The following is a 17,252-nucleotide window of genomic DNA, read 5'->3' on the forward strand; positions in this document are numbered from 1 at the left end:
GAGCACCTCCTAGTAGAAATAAGCTGCCTGGAGAACTTTTTTTAGCTGCTATGACAGCAGCTATTTTTTAAATTAATTATTTCTATCCATGAATCACTTAACACCTTACCTTGTGCTGTCAAAAAAAAGAAAAGGCAATGTGCAGGTCATGACCTATCTGTGTTTCCTTCAGCAAAATGTTCTTTATTTCTTGGAAATATATCATGATTTATAGAGTATGCCAGCTGATGTATGCAATGCTGATGTCATTACTCATACAGTATCTGTAGGAAAAACAGGACATTAACCAACTCAAAACCTCAGAATTTTCATTATTGATAGGTTCGTTAAGACAAACCTGATCTGTTCTGGGGAGGAAATCTGACTTCCAGGTTTTGAATTTGTGAGATACCTTTGGTCTGCTGCAGGTTTGTTCGTGAGGAAGACAGAAGTGATGGTTACAAAAAATAAGACCTTTCCATAACCAGAAGGATCAAATTAGGTAGTACTGTAGGAGAACATAAGGAGTGATTGGAAGAGTCAAATGGGTTAGGAAGGAGGAGATCTGGCTCAGAGCTGAGCACCGACACCCACGGCTGGGGGTGAGCATCCCCCAGGGGCCCTGAGCACCGGAGGGCAGCGGAGCCTGCAGGCACCAAGCCTGTGTGACAGGGGACACCCCGGGCGGAGTCACATCGGGGAGCGGCGGGGCTGGTGACAGATCCCGGGCAGTGACAGATCCCGGGAGGTGACAGATCCCGGCCGGTGACAGGTCCCGGGCAGTGACAGATCCCGGGAGGTGACAGATCCCGGGCAGTGACAGATCCCGGGCAGTGACAGATCCCGGCCGGTGTCAGATCCCGGGCAGTGACAGATCCCGGCCGGTGTCAGATCCCAGCCGGTGACAGATCCCGGCCGGTGTCACGGGGCTGGTAACAGATTCTGGGCACTGACAGATCCCGGGAGGTGACAGATCCCGGGCGGTGACAGATCCCGGGCAGTGACAGATCCCGGCCGGTGTCACACGGCGGAGACGCTGGCCCGGCCCCCAGCGGGCGCACGGCCCCGCCCCGGCGGCTGCACGGCGTAACGGGGCGGGGAGGAGCAGGAGTCGGCTCGGGCTCAGGATCGGGCTCGGGAGGGCGGTTCTGGTTCCGGGTCAGTCCCCGCCTGGGCAGGCTCTGGGGCGGTGCGCGGGGGCGGCGGCCCCGGCCATGCGGAGCCGGGCCGGGCGGCGGCGGCCGCGCAGGGCCCTGCCTGGGCTGCGGCGGGGCCCCATGAGCCGCCGGGGGTAGGGCGGGGAGCCCCTTCCCCCCCGCCCCGCCGCCATGTACACCTTCGTGGTGCGGGACGAGGGCAGCAGCGTGTACACCGAGGTGAGCCGGCTGCTGCTGGCCAGCGGGCAGTGGCGGCGCCTCCGCAGGGACAACCCCCGCTTCAACCTGATGCTGGGCGAGAGGAACCGGCTCCCCTTCGGCAGGCTGGGTAAGGCTCCTCCCCGCGCCCGCCCCGCCGCCGGCAGCGGCGCCCGGCGCTCCCTGCTCCCCCTCGGTCCGTGGCTGCGGCTGTGCCCGCCCGTCCCCGGTGTCCCCCGCCGCAGGGCAGCGTCCCCGCGGGTCGCCGCAGCCTCGCGGAGCCCCCGCGGTTCGGGAGGCGGTGCCCGCCGGCCCCGCTCCCCGCCCCGTCCCTGTCGCTGTCCCCGTGGCTCGGCGGCCGCCCCGGTCTCCGGCGCCCAAACAAAGCTCAGGCCCCGCGGGGTCTCCGCGCAGCCGGCTCTCTGCGGGCCCTGCTGCCGCCAGCCAGGGCTCGAAGGATCCTCCTCCCAAGCTCCCGGAGAGTGATTTCACCGGGGTCCCCCCAAACACCCGCCCGGCTTGAGGCCTGTGATGTAGTGAAGCAGTGGGAAGGGCGGGGGAAAGGGTGACACGAGGGTCACCCGGAGACCCCCCCATGAGATGCGGCAGAGCTCGGGATCCCGGCCCCCCTCTGGTGCAGCCCAGGAGCGCCTTCCTTGCCCTGCAGCAGTGCCCTTGGGGCCGTTCGCAGCGCTGCGGGGGATTCAGACAAGCGGCGGTGACTTTGTGGGGTCGCGGTGGCTCCGGTGTCATCCCCTGCCTGCTGCTGGGCAGGGGCACTGCGGTGCTGAGCTTCCGTGGTGTGGGGCTTAGACCTGTTCTGCCTCCTGTCTCAGGCAGCAGAAACACGTCTAAGCCAGGCACGTTCAAACCTTCGCTCCAGAGCCGAGGCTGGTGGGGATGCGCCTCTGCAGGGCTCGGTGAGGCTGACAGCACTATCCCTGTCTGGAGCAGGGTGTGGGTAATTCCAGAGGCTCTGTGTGTGTAGGGCCCCCTACAAGCCCTGCCCCACCACCTCTTCCCCTGCTGCCTGACCCCCGCTGTCACCCTGCCACCGCGCAGGGCTCTGAGAGCTGCCCTGTGTAGGTTTGTGCCCTGCCTGCCAGGCTCTTTTCTGCCCCTTGGCACAGGCACCCTGGCCCTCTGCCCTGCTGGATGGTGCAGAGCCCAGGAGCAGGGAGGGAGAGTGCCCACGAGCAGGAGAGCCGAGCCAGGCACTGGCAGTGTTGCAGGGCGTGGCAGGGAGCGGGGCTGCACTGTCATCTTGGCCCTGGTTTCTTTCTTCCTGGGGTGATTTTGCAGCACTGCTTCTGGCTGCAGAAACATCAGAAGAGGCAGAGCCCCCTCACTCCAGCAGCTCTGGTGCAAGATGGCTTTGCAGCCCCTTTCTTGCAGCAGAGACCCATCTCTGGCTGCTCTTAACAATTTGCAAGTCACCAGTTCCAGCACCTCTCCCTTATCTCCTCCACATTTGTGAGTGGAAAGTCCCCATCACATGGCAGTGCCATCTGGTCACTCCCAGTGTCTGCAGTGAGCAGGGAGACACCGGGAGAGGCTCAGGCAGTGAGGATGCTCACATGTGCTTACAGCAGGCAGACCTGTGCTTTAACTTGCTCAGCATGGAAGACCTGTGAGCGTCAGGCCTCGTTGCAGAACAAGTGCAGTTCCTTGAGAGTGGGCACATCCAGCTGTGGTGGGCTTGTGGCCATCTCTAACTAACCCCTTCCATCCTCTAAAAGTGTCCTGGAGTGATGGAAGAGCTTCCCTGAGCCCTTCAGCATGTGTTGCCATGGGATGCACAAAAACTCAAACCATTTCTCACAGCCAAGCCATGTGTATAACCCATGGAGAGGGGCCATGCTTTGGCACTGGCATCTTTAAACCATCCTCCTGTAGCAGGAAACTGGTTGCCTGAAATCAGTAGAGTCAGACCAAAAATAACATGGTTATTTTGGTGCATTTTCCAAAAAGCTCTGTCTTCTTTGATTCGTCTTCCTGAGCAACTGTTGCATCAAAGCTGGCTGGGTTTTCCTAAGGGTAGAGGAAGCAGACATTAATTCAGGGAACTGTAGGGATTTGCATTACTCAGGGCCTAAGCTGGATCATGGAGAGAAGTGAGGACTCAGCATGCACCACTGCTTCTGCCCAGCTGCAGGGACCTCTGTAGCTCTCACTGATAACCTAATTCCTGGGGGATTGTACCATTAAGCTGTGTCCTCATCTAGGAGAAAAGCAGTTTGTGCTGAGGGGATGGAAAGGCTGCAGAGTCCTCATGTAGCAGGGGCTGCTGGGCTCTGTGCTCTGCTGGCCAGGAGAGGATTGCCACTTTGGTCAGTGCCTTGGCAGCTTTTTAATCCCACTAAATGCATGCTGCAGACCTCACAACGTGCTCCAGAAGTTTCCCTTCCTGCCTTGTGGGCCCTCTTTGCTGGCCACCCAAGTCTATGTTGCAGCTCACTGCTCCATGGCAATGCTCAGGAGCCCAGTGAAGATGCATCTCCCCAGGATAAACTGGAAACAGAAGAAAATTTGAGGGGGTTTTATTATTTTCTTTTCAGTAAAAAAAAAAAAACGAAAAAACTGCCTGTGCTGGATGCACTTTGAAGTGCCTGAAGCTACAAAGCTTTTCTGCAGGATGGTTTTCAGCTATCTTGTATTTAAAGATTTGTGAATAAAAGTGACCCAGGTCAGGGAAGTGACTTTCAGGCTGAAAATAGATATTCACTTTCTGTGATCTTGCAGCTGCCTGGTGTTTAAGGTAATGTTTGCTCCAGGCCTTTTTTCCCAGGCAAGCACCAAGGAGGATAAGTAAAACCCTAAATCCTTTTTCAGGATTCTGGTCCCTCTCAGAGAGCTTCCAGCTGAGCACGAGTGTTTCTGTCCTGTGAAAAGGTGAAGGCAGGCAGGCTGTGGTGTGGAGCCCAGTGTTGGTAAGGAGATGCCCCTCTGCTTACCCCTCTGTCAGTGCTGGGGCCACAGCTGGATACTGGCGCCAGTTTGGGACTTTCCAGTGCAAGAAAGGCTTAAACATCTGGAGTTACTATAGGAAGGGCCACCAGTATAGTCAAGGGGACACAGGTTGGCAGCCAAGCCCTGGGACAAGGACTTAAAGTCAGTATCTGTCTTTAGAGGTACTCAGACTTTGGACAAGAGGTTGGAGCAGAGACTCACAGAGGTTCCTTCTCACCTCAGGTATCCAACAGGTCTTGTTGCAAACTGCTAGAAAGAAGCAAGACTCCAAGTCTTTCAGTGTTTCCCAGTGTTTGTGGTATCAGGCCCAAGAGGGAGTCGTGCTGTACATGACAAAGAAAAAAGGCCCTTTGCTGAGCTGTGATCTTTGTGTCAGAGTGTGCTTCCCTGCATCCTCCACCTGTACTAAAGAGTAACTGAAATCTTGGTTCTTACAAGCTTACACCAGCAGATGGAGAGCACCTGCCAGTTCCCAGTGTGAATTAGGAAAAAATTCTTTTCCTTTGCAAGATGGATGTGTCAGATTAAACACAAGTGGGTAACTGAATGGTTTTTTTGTAACTAAATAAAAAAAAACACAGGGACCAGTACCAGTTTACAACCTGTTTCTGTAATGCAGGGCAAGGAAACAGCCTCCATTTTTTCCCCTACTGCACAGGTCCTTTGCACCAAGCAGCTGCTTTGCCTTTGTTCATTGAGGAGTTTGTCTGACCTCTGTTTCCCCTTCTTAGGCCATGAACCTGGACTTGTGCAGCTGGTGAATTACTACAGGGGAGCAGACAAGCTGTGCCGCAAAGCATCTCTGGTGAAGTAAGAAATTCACTGAAATGTTAGATGGGCTTGGCAGGAGCTTCTCTTCTAACCCTTGTTTGAGTGTTGAACCTGTTTGGAGGGTATTTCACACAACAGCTGCCCTGTGCATGTGCTGTCTTCAGACTCCTGGGCTGGTCTCTGGAGCTGTTTGTGTGCACAAAGGCCTCTCTGTAACCTCAGGGGAAATGCCATTTCCACTGAGTTGTATCTACTTGAAACCATAGAGTGTATTGAATCAGATTAGAGCCAAATCAAAAGGGAAAAAGAAACCCAAACGAATCTGCTCTTTTTCCTTGTAGACATTTAATTAAAACCTTCTCCTTTTATTCTCTGTTTCATACAGAGAAGAGACACTAATGTGCCTTTAGCTAATCAGATTTGTTGGTCAAACAAATGCTTGGAGACATCTCCAGGAAGAGCTCTGGGAGTTATTTCTGCATGACCTGCCATACCAGGGTCTCCTGGGGAAATGTGGATGAACTTCCATGGTAAATAACCCTGTCCCTGTGCAAACTCTGTATCTTTATGTCAGAGCTCTTGGTCTCCTTCAGCAGTTTGATTGCCCATTACAGTCTGTGCTGCTCTCACTAATGCAGTTCTGCAGAGTGGGTGTGCAGGATCCAAGGCCTCTCCTTCCTGTGCAAAGAGCCTCTTCCCAGTTACTTTCCTGGCAGTGATGATGGTGTTTGTCAGAAAGTGGCAGAGTATTTTTAAACAAGCACTTAGAGCACTCCTCAGATGAATTCCTCTTTAGCCTGTTACCTGGAGTGCTGAAAGCACTTGCACACCTGTTTTTATATCCTACAGCTTGGCTGACCTTTTTAACTGTAGGGTCAAGCATGCATCAAGCTACTTAGGAACCCATAGGACAACAAATGACATTCCTCAGGGCTCCCAAAGTGCCACTGACTCACTGCCATCTCAGCAGAGAGGCACAAATGCACAGAGAGGCAGCACCTCATGAGCTCTACTTTTGGCTTTAAGCAAAGCACAGGCATTTGGAGAGGCAGGCAGCTCCCTTGACTTTGAAAGAAAACAGGCCTGAGCTCTGCTAACAGGAATTTGCTGCTGTCTCCAGACACTACTGGTAGGAGAGATGTGCCTGAGGGATTCCAGACACCTTGGGATGTGGAACATGTAGCTGTGCCCTTGCTTTCTGTGGCTTCCCAGAGGTCTTCATACACAGCTGGGACACCTGGTCCTATCTCAGTGGGAATGGGATCAAGAGCTAAGCACCAGCACATTACTGCTCTGGCTTTCCTTTTTCCAGCTGTGATCCTTCCTGCTCTGAGCCATGTCAGCAAAAATACCTCCTCAGTTCCTTTGTGCAGAGATGATGCAGGGAATGCAGCACCAGCTTTAGTTATGGGGAAACTTCTCAGCTGTTAGTTTCATGTTAGTTTCATGTCAGTAAAATGTTTAATGAAAGCATGCAGGTTCTGCTTCAAAGAGTAGTGCTTTGCTGAGGGCTGGGGTTGCCATGATATCTTTAGGAAAACCTAATTTGAAGGCTTTAAGGAAAACAGGATAATTTAGCACTGACTATCCATAAGCTGCCATTCATCATCAAGCAAAAGAGCCCAGTTAATGATGATTTTTCTTTATGAAAAAGGCCCCATGCAGGTGGGGACGCTCTGGAGATTAACAGCCTGTCTCTCTTCACCCAGGCTCATCAAGACAAGCCCTGAGCTGTCAGAGTCCTGCACGTGGTTCCCTGAGTCATATGTGATTTACCCAACAAACCTGAAGACCCCGGTGGCTCCAGCCCAGAATGGGATTCGCCATCTCATAAACAACTCAAGGACAGATGAGCGGGAAGTGTTCCTGGCAGCCTACAACAGGCGGCGGGAAGGCAAAGAGGGCAACGTGTGGATAGCCAAGTCCTCTGCTGGTGCCAAAGGTTCATTCTCCAGCACCAGGAGCTGCTTCTCATCATTCCTCACTCTTTGCATGATCTGTAGGGTCACAGGGTTTGGCTGAGCCGAGCTGATGTGTCTGTGAAGGGCTCCACTGACCATGCCAGACAAGCAGTGTGGTGTGCATGTGCTGCCTAGGACATGCACGTGCACCTCAAAATGTGGGAATGTGCTGTGGGGAGGAGGCAGCAGGCACCAGCAAGTGAGGGGAATGTGGAGAGCAGGTTAGAGGGAGCAGAAGAGGATACAGGGAGGCAGTCACAGTAGCTTTCAAGGGCAAGGAGCCCAACTCTCCGTGCTGTAGCTTAACTTGCCTTCTCCTGGGTGGAAATCCTGCTTGTCTTTCAGCCAGACTCCCGTTCCTGGTGCCAGTGGCCTGCCCGTGGTCACACTGAGCAGCCACGAGCTCAGTACGTCACAATTGCATCCAAGCCTCAGGGGAAGATACCAGAGCAAAGACAATCAATGCAGTGTCTGTCTGTCCATTTAATCTGAATAGGACAAACAGATACCCGAGTGATAATGTGTCCTTCCTTGTTCCAGGGTCATTCCATCACTCACTCTGCAGAAATAAGGAGCTGTGAGGTGGCTGGACACAGCTCTAAATGCAGTGCTTTGGTAACTGTGTGCTCTCTGTCCACTATGGTGTTATCATGGGCACATTGTTAGAATGGCTGTGTTTAAAAACTTACCTTGCCATGTGTGCAGCAGAGCCCAGCCTGAGGAAGGACCTGGTCTTTTCAGAGAGAACAAGCCCATTATTCCTGTTTGCAGAGTCACTTTGCATGCAGCCTTGCAGAAAAGAGAATGTGAAAGCCAGAGCTGGCTGCAGGGAGGCTGCACCATAAAACTGTCCTTTACACCAGCTTCCCTCTCTGTTCTGCTCTCTTGGCTGTGTCACCAAGAAGAATTGGAAGAGTATCCTTGTTTTCATCAGGAATGAAGGGGAGATGAGTCCTTTTGTTATGCCAGTGCTAGAATGCGTTTCTGTGAGGTAAACTGGCAAAAAAATCCATCTGGGCATTTGGAAAGGCAGTTGCTGTGGTCTGCTGCAGGCTGAGCAGGTTCAGACTCTTCAGATACTTCATGCACATGTGATCCCATCTTTTCTGCACTAAAGCAGAGTAGCCTTTTGTATTCATCACTGTGCTGCTGCAAATTGAAGTGGAAAGCAGAGTCTCATGGTAATCTTCTAGAGGGAAGTTTTATACGTCTGGGGATTACTTCTGATGAAGAAGAAAGCTTGTTCATGCTAATTACCAAGAAAGATACAGCTCAGGCACAGCCCTTGTCTTGGGACAGGTCTAACAGCAGCTTAGTCATCCATCAGTAACAGGAAAATTCAAGGTTAGGATGCCCTGAGTCAAACGTTTGAAGGGTTTGCAGCTGTGGCTGGAGGTTTTGGTGTTTTCTTTGACAGCTGCCCCACATAAGCTGCTTTGCTGCCTCACTGGGTTGCTGCCTGGGTGCACAGTCAAGCTGACCCTCCCCTTGGTTTGCCATCTGTCCAGTGTGGAGCAGGTGCCTGCTGATCTCCCCACTGCAGCAGCTTTGCTGGCTTAGGGATGTTGTTTCCCTCCTTTCCCCAGTGCACAGCCTGAAGTTGTGCCAGTGCAAGGTTCTGCCTTGCTCTGCTGTGATCAGGAAACTAAAAAAATCTTGCCCTCTGAAAACTTTAATTTCAGGCTTCCTTTCAGTGGAGGGTGCTGGGATGAATGAGAGGACAGTAGGGCTGGAAAGCTGAGCAGAGGATGCAGCAGTGGGAGTACCTGCAGGGCTGTGCTGACAGCAACCTTCAGAAATCACAGCTAGGAGCATGTTTTGTGGGATGATCCTGTCAAACCCTGTCTGTGCTTCAAACCTCTATTACCCCTTCGATGCCCCCTTGAAGAGTGGGGGGTTTTTTGCACAGTATTTCCACAAAAACACTCAGCACAAAATTAAGACTAAGTAATCAGGTTTATTCCAGAAAACTTAATACCTCAAAAATGTGCATAGTGCCAGAGAAGGGTTTGATAACTTCACCTGAGCTGGCTTATCCCTCCTGGCACCATGCCATTCCTTTATGAAATCCCAGAAGGAAAATAGGCTCTCTTCAGTGCTCTGCAACAGAAGTTTGCTCTTTGGACTCTTGCAAGAGATGAACAGTGACAGCTTCAGCCAAAATGTGGGAGTGTTTAAATGGCACAGTTCATTTTTTTAATGAAGAGCTTCCACAGCAGGAACACTGAGTACATGGATGAGCAATTTAAAATAGTACTTTTCCTTATTCAGCAGTGATTTTAATAATAACTTAAATGAATGCAGTGAGCAGGGCAACACTGCACAAGTGTGCATGTGTGACTGCCTCTGGCAGCCAGAGATGCCAGACAGGGAAAGAAAGTCTTGAGTCTGGGATAAAAAACCCACAAATCTTCCTCCCCAAATAAAAAAGAAGGGCAAAAATCGAAAATGTGCCAAACTCCCTGTTCTCTCTAAACTGCTGAAAACCAGGGGAAAACAAAACCAAATTTGTCAAGTACCAAATGCAAGCACCACCACATCCTCCTACCCCCGCCAAGCCTAGATAGGAAGAAAAAAAAAGACATAAAAGGAACCAGACTGCCCCCAAGCCAAGCAGCTGCCTCACTGCTTGCCCAGGTCCCTGTCTGCTGTGCATCTCCTCACACCTCAGCAGCCACCCCCCTGCAGACATGCCCTGGGCAGGCTGTGCCCTGTCAGATCCCCTTGATTCCCATTTGCAGCAGGCCTGGTTTGTGGGGATGGCAAGCAAGAGGTCCCTCTACAGGTTCATTCCCATGGAGTGACTGTGCCATTGCTTGGGCACCGGCTGACCCTGGGGCCACGGGTTCTTGCATGTTGCTTTTTGGGCTAATGAGCCACTTGAGGCCTGAAAAAGCTCCAACAAAGGTAGAAGGATCCTCTACCTAATTTTGTCTTCAACTTTCTGTGCCAGGGGAAGGAATCCTGATTTCTTCAGAGGCTTCAGAGCTCCTGGACTTCATCGATGAGCAGGGACAAGTGCACGTGATTCAGAAGTACCTGGAGAATCCTCTACTTTTAGAGCCAGGGCATCGCAAGTTTGACATCAGGTAACCTTTCCTGCCTTTGTAACGCCAGTTTTCTTGTTCATGCTGTTTCTTTGGGAGCCACTGAGATTAGAATTTGTTCTCTTGTCCCCCAGGAGCTGGGTTCTTGTGGATCATCAATATAATATCTACCTCTACAGAGAGGGTGTCCTGCGGACCTCTTCAGAACCATATAACAGTGCTAACTTCCAGGACAAAACCTGCCACTTGACCAATCACTGCATTCAGAAGGAATATTCCAAAAACTACGGGCGCTATGAGGAAGGGAATGAAATGTTCTTCGAGGAGTTCAACCAGTATCTGATGGATGCCCTGAACACAACGCTTGAGAATAGCATCTTACTGCAAATCAAACACATAATAAGGTAGCCAGCTGCCTGCTGCTGAGGAGAGCAAAACCCTTCAGGGACAGGGAGTGTGTATGGACACAGCTGGGGAAGCAGTGCAAGAAGGAAAGGGTTTCAATTGCAGAAATTTAGGATAAAGCCATAAATACCCCCATGTCACTGCTCAGTGAGAAGGCACCTCCATAAGTGCTGTTGCCTCAGTGGTGTGTGTCCACATCTCTGTGATTTGCCAGTTGTGGCTGGAGAAGGATAGAGTGAAAAGGGAAGAGAGCAGCTCAAAAGACAGGGCTGGGAGAAGCTGAGATTAAGAAAGGCATAAAGGTGATAGAGGGGAGGTGAAGGTGAACTCAAGTGTGCAGACTCTGGATGCTTCCCCCACCATCAGCCAGCACAGCACATGGCTGTTGCCTAGGTCATCTTACTCAGTCCACAAGAGCCAGTTCCTGCCTGGGCACTCTCTGCCTGGAGAGAGATCTTGGTGCTGCAGAGAATCCAGGTCTTGGCAAAGCAGTCCTTCATGGAGGGATTTGCTTTGCCAGTACCCCATTGCTGTTGATTGCACTAAAAAAGATGTGGCATAATCTTTGAGGGACTTGAAGGCAAATGAGCATCCAGTGGCAGTTCCCTGGGGACCTGCTGCAGCCCTTTGTGGCATTGCACATCATGTTTTTCAGCTTGCCTGACCCAGTGGTGAGGGAGGATGCTCTCCAGCTCTTTGTGAGTTAACTCAGGGGTGTCCCCACATGGATTTTCACGGGATCTCACTTGCATGGACCTGGTTACCATGGCATGTGTTGGACATAACTTGTAATTTGGGAGAGTTCCAGGGCAACCCCTCCTACTTAACATGTCCACAGCAGCCTTAACCCTGAGTTCCTCTTTCTCCCTTCACAGAAGCTGCCTTATGTGTATAGAGCCTGCAATCAGCACAAAGCATCTTCACTACCAGAGCTTCCAGCTCTTTGGCTTTGACTTCATGGTGGATGAGGAGCTGAAGGTCTGGCTAATAGAAGTCAATGGGGCCCCAGCATGTGCCCAGTGAGTACATCAGTTTCTGGAACACCCTTGTGATGCCACTATTCGCATGCCTCACCCAAAACATGGCTGTGTCCCAGCTCCAAGTGAAAAAGGTGAAAGAAAATGAATGGGGAGGGAGTTTTCCAGGCTAACACTGGACACTGCTCCAAGTGCCAGTCAGTTTGGGTTCATTACTCTTGTCTCTGTGTTTGGTACCCCCCAGCTTCTTTCCCATGTGGGATGGGGCACTAACCTGGGTTTTTGAACAAATGGGTTTGGATATCACTTGGGTCATTTTTATTACTCTTGGGTTGAAGTTATGTTTGCAGATTTAATGTTTTGGGAGTCAGATTGTTTCTCAGTCTCTGTTGTGGCACCACTGGCGACTGCTCTTTATATGAGCACATGTTAAATGAGGAGCATTAAGGGCAGCAGCTGGAAGTGAGTGACTAAATTTGCAGGCAGCAGGACCACAGAGCACAGTGTGGATGCTGCAGATGTCTCCAAATCTCTGAAAACCTAAGGAATAAAGACTCAGCACCAATTTAGTGTTAAGAAGAGCATCATTTATTCAAATCACAAGGGGGATAACTCCTGACTTTATGTGTCCATGTGATTTTACAAGTGTCTTGCTTATATTCCGCCACTACATGCATGTTACAATTTGCCCATTACCAAAAACCCTCCCCAGGTTCCCAGATTATGTCCTTGTTTTGGCTGTGCCTGCATTCCTGAGCCAGATGTCTTCTTACCTTCCAGCCATCCTTGCTGGGAAAGCAGATTTTGCATGCCTTGTTTCTCTGCTAAGAGTTCACAGGCACAGTAAAAATTGAATTAACCCTTTTGGTATCACAGAGATCAGGTTGTAGCTTCTTCCAGCAGCCACAGGGAGGCTGGAACAGGCAAACAGCCCTGGCCATGAACATCTCTGTGTAAGCACAGCAGGAGGTGCTGTATTACATGACTGAGACAGCTGCAGGAGACCAGAAATTTTTGCTAAGTGAGCATCTGTATCATATTAAAAAAAAAAAACAGCAAAACAGAACAGCCTGTACATCGCTGCATTAGAATTTTATGAGATTAGATGTTGATTAAATTAGGTTAGATCATCACTAACAGTAGACAAAAAATGCAGGTCAAACCTACCAGACAGCCTGTTGAGGAGCTTTTTCAGGGCTAGAGCTTGGGGAGCTTTCTGTGTCCAGGACTGCCCATGTGCATCATGGTGCAATTCTTGCCTTGCACCTCCTTGTCTTGCTGTAAGGGTAGAATTTGGCTGTTGCTGGGTGGATTTGGATTGCAGCAGTGCCCTGTTTGGTTTGTGCCTCTTGGAAGAGCAAGGGCTTTGTTGGGCACTGGGAAGATTGAAAGCAGTTGAGGTAGGTTTTGGCTATTTGTGACTTCTCCTCTTCAGGGTTATTTTTATTTGTAGCACTTGTATCACACAGCTCCCATTTAAAGAGGAAAAAAAAATGGCATTCCCAGGAGCTGAAAAAAAATCTCACTGTCACATAGCCCCAGTGACATGGAGTAAAAGACATTGTTAATCCTGGGAAAAACAGGTTTGGTACTAAATATGTGCCAGATGCCAGCACATTCAGGGAGGTTACACATGCATTTCCTCCAGCAGAAAATGAAGCTGTTGTTAACTCAAACACCTTGTCTCTCTTCTCCCCAATCCTGCTGTGGTTGGGCTGTGCCATGGTGAAACACATCCCACGTGTCTGAGGGTCCTGTGGAGCCCCTGAGCTGCACCCCAGCACAGCATTTCATCAAACCAGGAATGCATCAGAGCAGCCCCTCTGGGGCACACTCCAGTGTGAACAGCGTGCAGTAAACCCCAGCTCCCTGAGTTGGAAGGCTGGTACAGGGAGCCCTGAGATGTTTTCTGCCCCTTTGCATCTTGTGGAGACTCAAGTCTGGGGCCTGAGGGTCCAGAGCCTCTGACTGTAAACATAGATAATGGGTTTTGTGGTTCTTTGTGAAAGGGAGCAATACTGGGAATTATCACCCTGGAGAAAGAAGATATTTGTTGGTGTAAACAGGGAGGAGGTGGAAGAGATACTGCTCTCCCCCTATTTGCCACCCTAAAACTCCTTGTGATGGGAGTAGGATCTTGTAGATTTTGCTGGGAAAACGCATTTCTACATAAAAACATAAAAATTGGCCAGGTGTCTGCTGGTTTGCCCTGCCTGGGTATCTGATTCTCTCTCTCTCTCTCATCTCTTAGGAAGCTGTATGCAGAGCTCTGCCAAGGAATTGTGGATGTAGCCATCTCCAGCGTTTTCCCCCTCAGTGACACTGGGCAGAAGATGAGCCAGTCATCCTCGATCTTCATCAAGCTGTGATGATGACACAGCTGCCACCTCTGAGAACAGGGAGAGACTGCACCCCTCGGGTCAGCACACTCTGGTGGCTTATCTCAGTAACATGCCAAAAAGTGATAGAGACAGGCTTCATATTTTCTGGGAGACCACAGGGAAAAGCAACAAAACAGGCATCCTCACAGAGCTGTGATGAGCCAGAGCTGCTCAGATAACTCTGCCTGCATTCACCAAAATCCACTTTAGAAACGGCTCCTGTGACTTTGATACCTGAAACAAATCTCTCTGGGAGTACAACAGAACAACCTTAAAATGAAACCCCAGCAGGGATACTGTAATGCTGTATTAGCTCCTCCTTTTCTATAGAGATAACATTGGGTTTTTTAAGGGAATTGAGTGGAGAGAACGATGGAGTTGTCCTCCTCCCGCTGTGTTTATCCTTTCCTCACCTACTGCATCATTAGTGCCTTAGCTCAGCTCCAAATAGGTGACTCCTTTCCTTTGTTCCTGCTCTGTTACATAGAAAGGAGCAAGCTCTCCTGGTGCCTAAAACCAGGAAAACCAAGAAATCAGTTTCCTTAGGTCATTTTCCAAGCTGGTTGGCTGAACACCCAGGCAATGGCTGGTAAAGGGTGCTGAATTGCAGGTGGTGAATTAACCCAAGCAAGGAAGGCGATTTTCTTTATTTATAGCTATCCCTTTTCCTATTGAGATTTGGATCAGTGATTGTCCCAGTCTGAGGCAGTTGGATTCTGCTTAAAAGAGGTAGAGAGACCCCCCCTCGGAGCTCAGCAGCAGGCTGTAGGATTTTGAGCATCACTTTTGTGCTGAGTGTTTGAAGTAGCAGAAACCTGATCCCAGTTTCTTCTGAGGCACTGCAACGAATTTAGGCTCTTCTCTCAGATTTCCCCTTCATTATTTACTTGAGGCTTGGACCTAAAATCTTTCTACCCAAATCCCATTTGTTCCAGCCAGTTTTATTCTCATCTGTTTGACAAATACTGTTATCTTCTGCCCTGAACACAGTCCACAACTTGATCTTAGCTAGGGGCAAGGTGGGTGCAGTTTTGTAGACCAGGAGAGACGTTCCTGTTTGCCACACATCTGGAAAATCAGGTGCTTTGGGGGGAAGGAGAGGTTAGATTCCTTGAGGTCTCTGTATTTCAGAGCTAACATCTGCTTCAAGTATGACCTAAACCCCTGTCATGTGTCCCACCTCGTGAAGTGTATCTGAATTTGGAGTGTGAGCCCAGCACATCCTTCTGGCAGGGAGAGATGGTCATGGACAGAAACCAGTTCCTGTTCCCCATAACAAACAAAGAAACAGGAAGATGTTGTGGAGATTACAAGCTGCCTGTGTGTAATGGGAAGTGAAGCAGCAATGGAATTTCTGCCCTCCTCAGAAGATCCTAGCATTTTGGTGTACTCACCTCTGCTTGTGATGGAGATTTCAGAGTTCTTCATGCAGCAGGCAATTCTGATGGGAAGGGGATGAGTGATAAGGAGGGAGAAGGATGTTGGGGGAAGGATTGGTTGAGTTTTCTAACCTTATGATAGCACAGAGGTGTCAGAATTTCGGCTGCAGTCCAGGTGAAGTGTGGTGGTAACTCACCAAGGTAAAATGTGGGCTGTTAAGGGTTGTTACTCAAATTGCAAAGTTCACCACATCTCCGTTGACATTTTCATGTTAGCTTAGCTGAGCTTTAAAACTGCATGTTTTTTGTCCAGCAGTGGGAAGATCTCACAGCAATTGCTCTCATCCAGGGTGTGTCTGAGCTCTCATAAACACTAGGGCAGACGAGAACAGAAAATTTTCCCCATCACAATGAACCAAGAAATGCTCAAATTCTGGGGGCTAGACCCATCCTTCTCCTCAGAAGGGGAGTTTAGATAATGCTTGGTGGCAGAGCCACAACTACAGATGATGCAGCTATTCATACCCTGCCTTTCCAGCTGGGCTTGGGGGAGGTAGTGTTTCAGGGACACTTGAATCCTCTGCTGAATTTTTCAGGAATAAGCAACATCCTCTGGAGTAAAATGTATATTTTCCACCTTCTCTCAAAGTGTCCCCCAAAGTAAAGCACAGAAGGTAAATGATGAAGGACAGAGAGCACAGTGCCTAAAGTTTTGCCCAAAATACTAGCTAGCTATGAGGTGGAGTAGAGGATGTGTGTGTGGCTGAGGCCTGGGCATTGCAGCCTTGGGTGCACCTTGCAAGTGATGCTCACAATCCCCTGTGAGACTTCTGTTTGTTTCTTTTTTTAGGAATATACAACAATAAATGTTTTCTAGTTTATTTCAGCTAAAAGGTCAGTAGAAAAGGTCTTACTCTCTTTCCTGAGCTTTCACCCAGGATACTGCTGGGTTTCCAGAAGACACCTACCATACCACAGAATGTCTCTAGTCTTAGTTGTATCCCTTCATGTCATTCATGAAGAATTTCTGGCCCAGGTGTTCCAGCTGCGTTGTCCAGCAGGGTCTGGTCCCACTGGACTCTGGGTTTCAGGTAACTCCCATGTGGCTTCTTCCATACGAGTTAGTCATGTTGTGCTTCTGCTGGAATCTGGTGGCCGCCCACAGTCCGCGGAGAACGCCGGAGAAGTCTAAGAAAGGCTCAAACGCCGATTTCATCCAGGTGACTGTGACCAGTGCCCTTCAGGACTGCTTGCATGTCCCTGCTCCCAGCATTTCTTGTTCTCCACACGGAGCTCTCTCCCGGGAGGGCAACGCTGTGCCGTTCATAATCGTGCTCCATGACCGTGTCTGTTGTGGCAGCCCTTGGGAAACCTTGGTGTTGAGAGGACGTGGGGTACACGGGGCGCTGCCGAGGATCAGCCTCGGGATCGTGTGCCCGGCTGCTCTCACGCCAGCCTGTGCATGTGGGGCTGGGAATGCCTGAGCTCCCGCCTCTGCGGTGAGCTCACATCTATCCACATCTCTCTAAACCATCATTAAAACATGCAAACCCCACGGCCTGCGATGTTTCCTTGGCGCAGCGGGTCCCTGGGCTGCCAAGTCCCCAGGAGCCCGGGAACTGCCCTCACGCCCTGGGCTGTCCCGGCAGCGCTGGGAGCTGGGGAGCAGCGGGGCTGTTCGGGATTCCCGGCGTGCGGAAGTGGCGGCGCAGAGTGACGGGCATGGGTGGATGTCCCGGCTCCTGTTCGGGGAGTGCATGTGGCTGGGCCGAGAGAGGGACACGGGTGACACGGATGTACAGGGGGACCGGGAGCTGGGAATGCGTGTCGGGAGGAGCGCAGCCCGGCGGGACGGAGCTGCGGGGCGGGCGCTGGGGGCAGGAGCGGCCGGGAAGCGGCGCGCGCGGGAGGGGCGGGCCCAGGTGCGGGGCGCACGCGCGGACCGCGGCGGGAGGCGGAGCGAGCTCCGCACGCGGCGGTCCCGGCGCGCGCCGCTTCCCGTGAGGAGGAGCGCGCGGCATGGCGGG

At 51.1% G+C, this 17,252-nt stretch overlaps 1 protein-coding gene across 1 annotated transcript; it reads left to right on the forward strand.

Moving 5' to 3' along the window:
- The first annotated feature begins 1,263 nt into the window (after positions 1-1,263).
- On the forward strand, positions 1,264-16,780 carry TTL (tubulin tyrosine ligase). The gene is made up of 7 exons (XM_066546137.1): positions 1,264-1,464; positions 5,036-5,114; positions 6,785-7,017; positions 9,990-10,125; positions 10,218-10,487; positions 11,364-11,507; positions 13,717-16,780. The coding sequence occupies exons 1-7, from the start codon at positions 1,308-1,310 to the stop codon at positions 13,832-13,834; spliced, it is 1,137 nt and encodes a 378-aa protein (XP_066402234.1). The 5' UTR covers positions 1,264-1,307; the 3' UTR covers positions 13,835-16,780.
- The last annotated feature ends 472 nt before the right edge of the window (positions 16,781-17,252 follow it).

The sequence above is a fragment of the Molothrus aeneus genome, chromosome 3 (assembly GCF_037042795.1).
Source record: "Molothrus aeneus isolate 106 chromosome 3, BPBGC_Maene_1.0, whole genome shotgun sequence".
NCBI lineage: Eukaryota > Metazoa > Chordata > Aves > Passeriformes > Icteridae > Molothrus > Molothrus aeneus.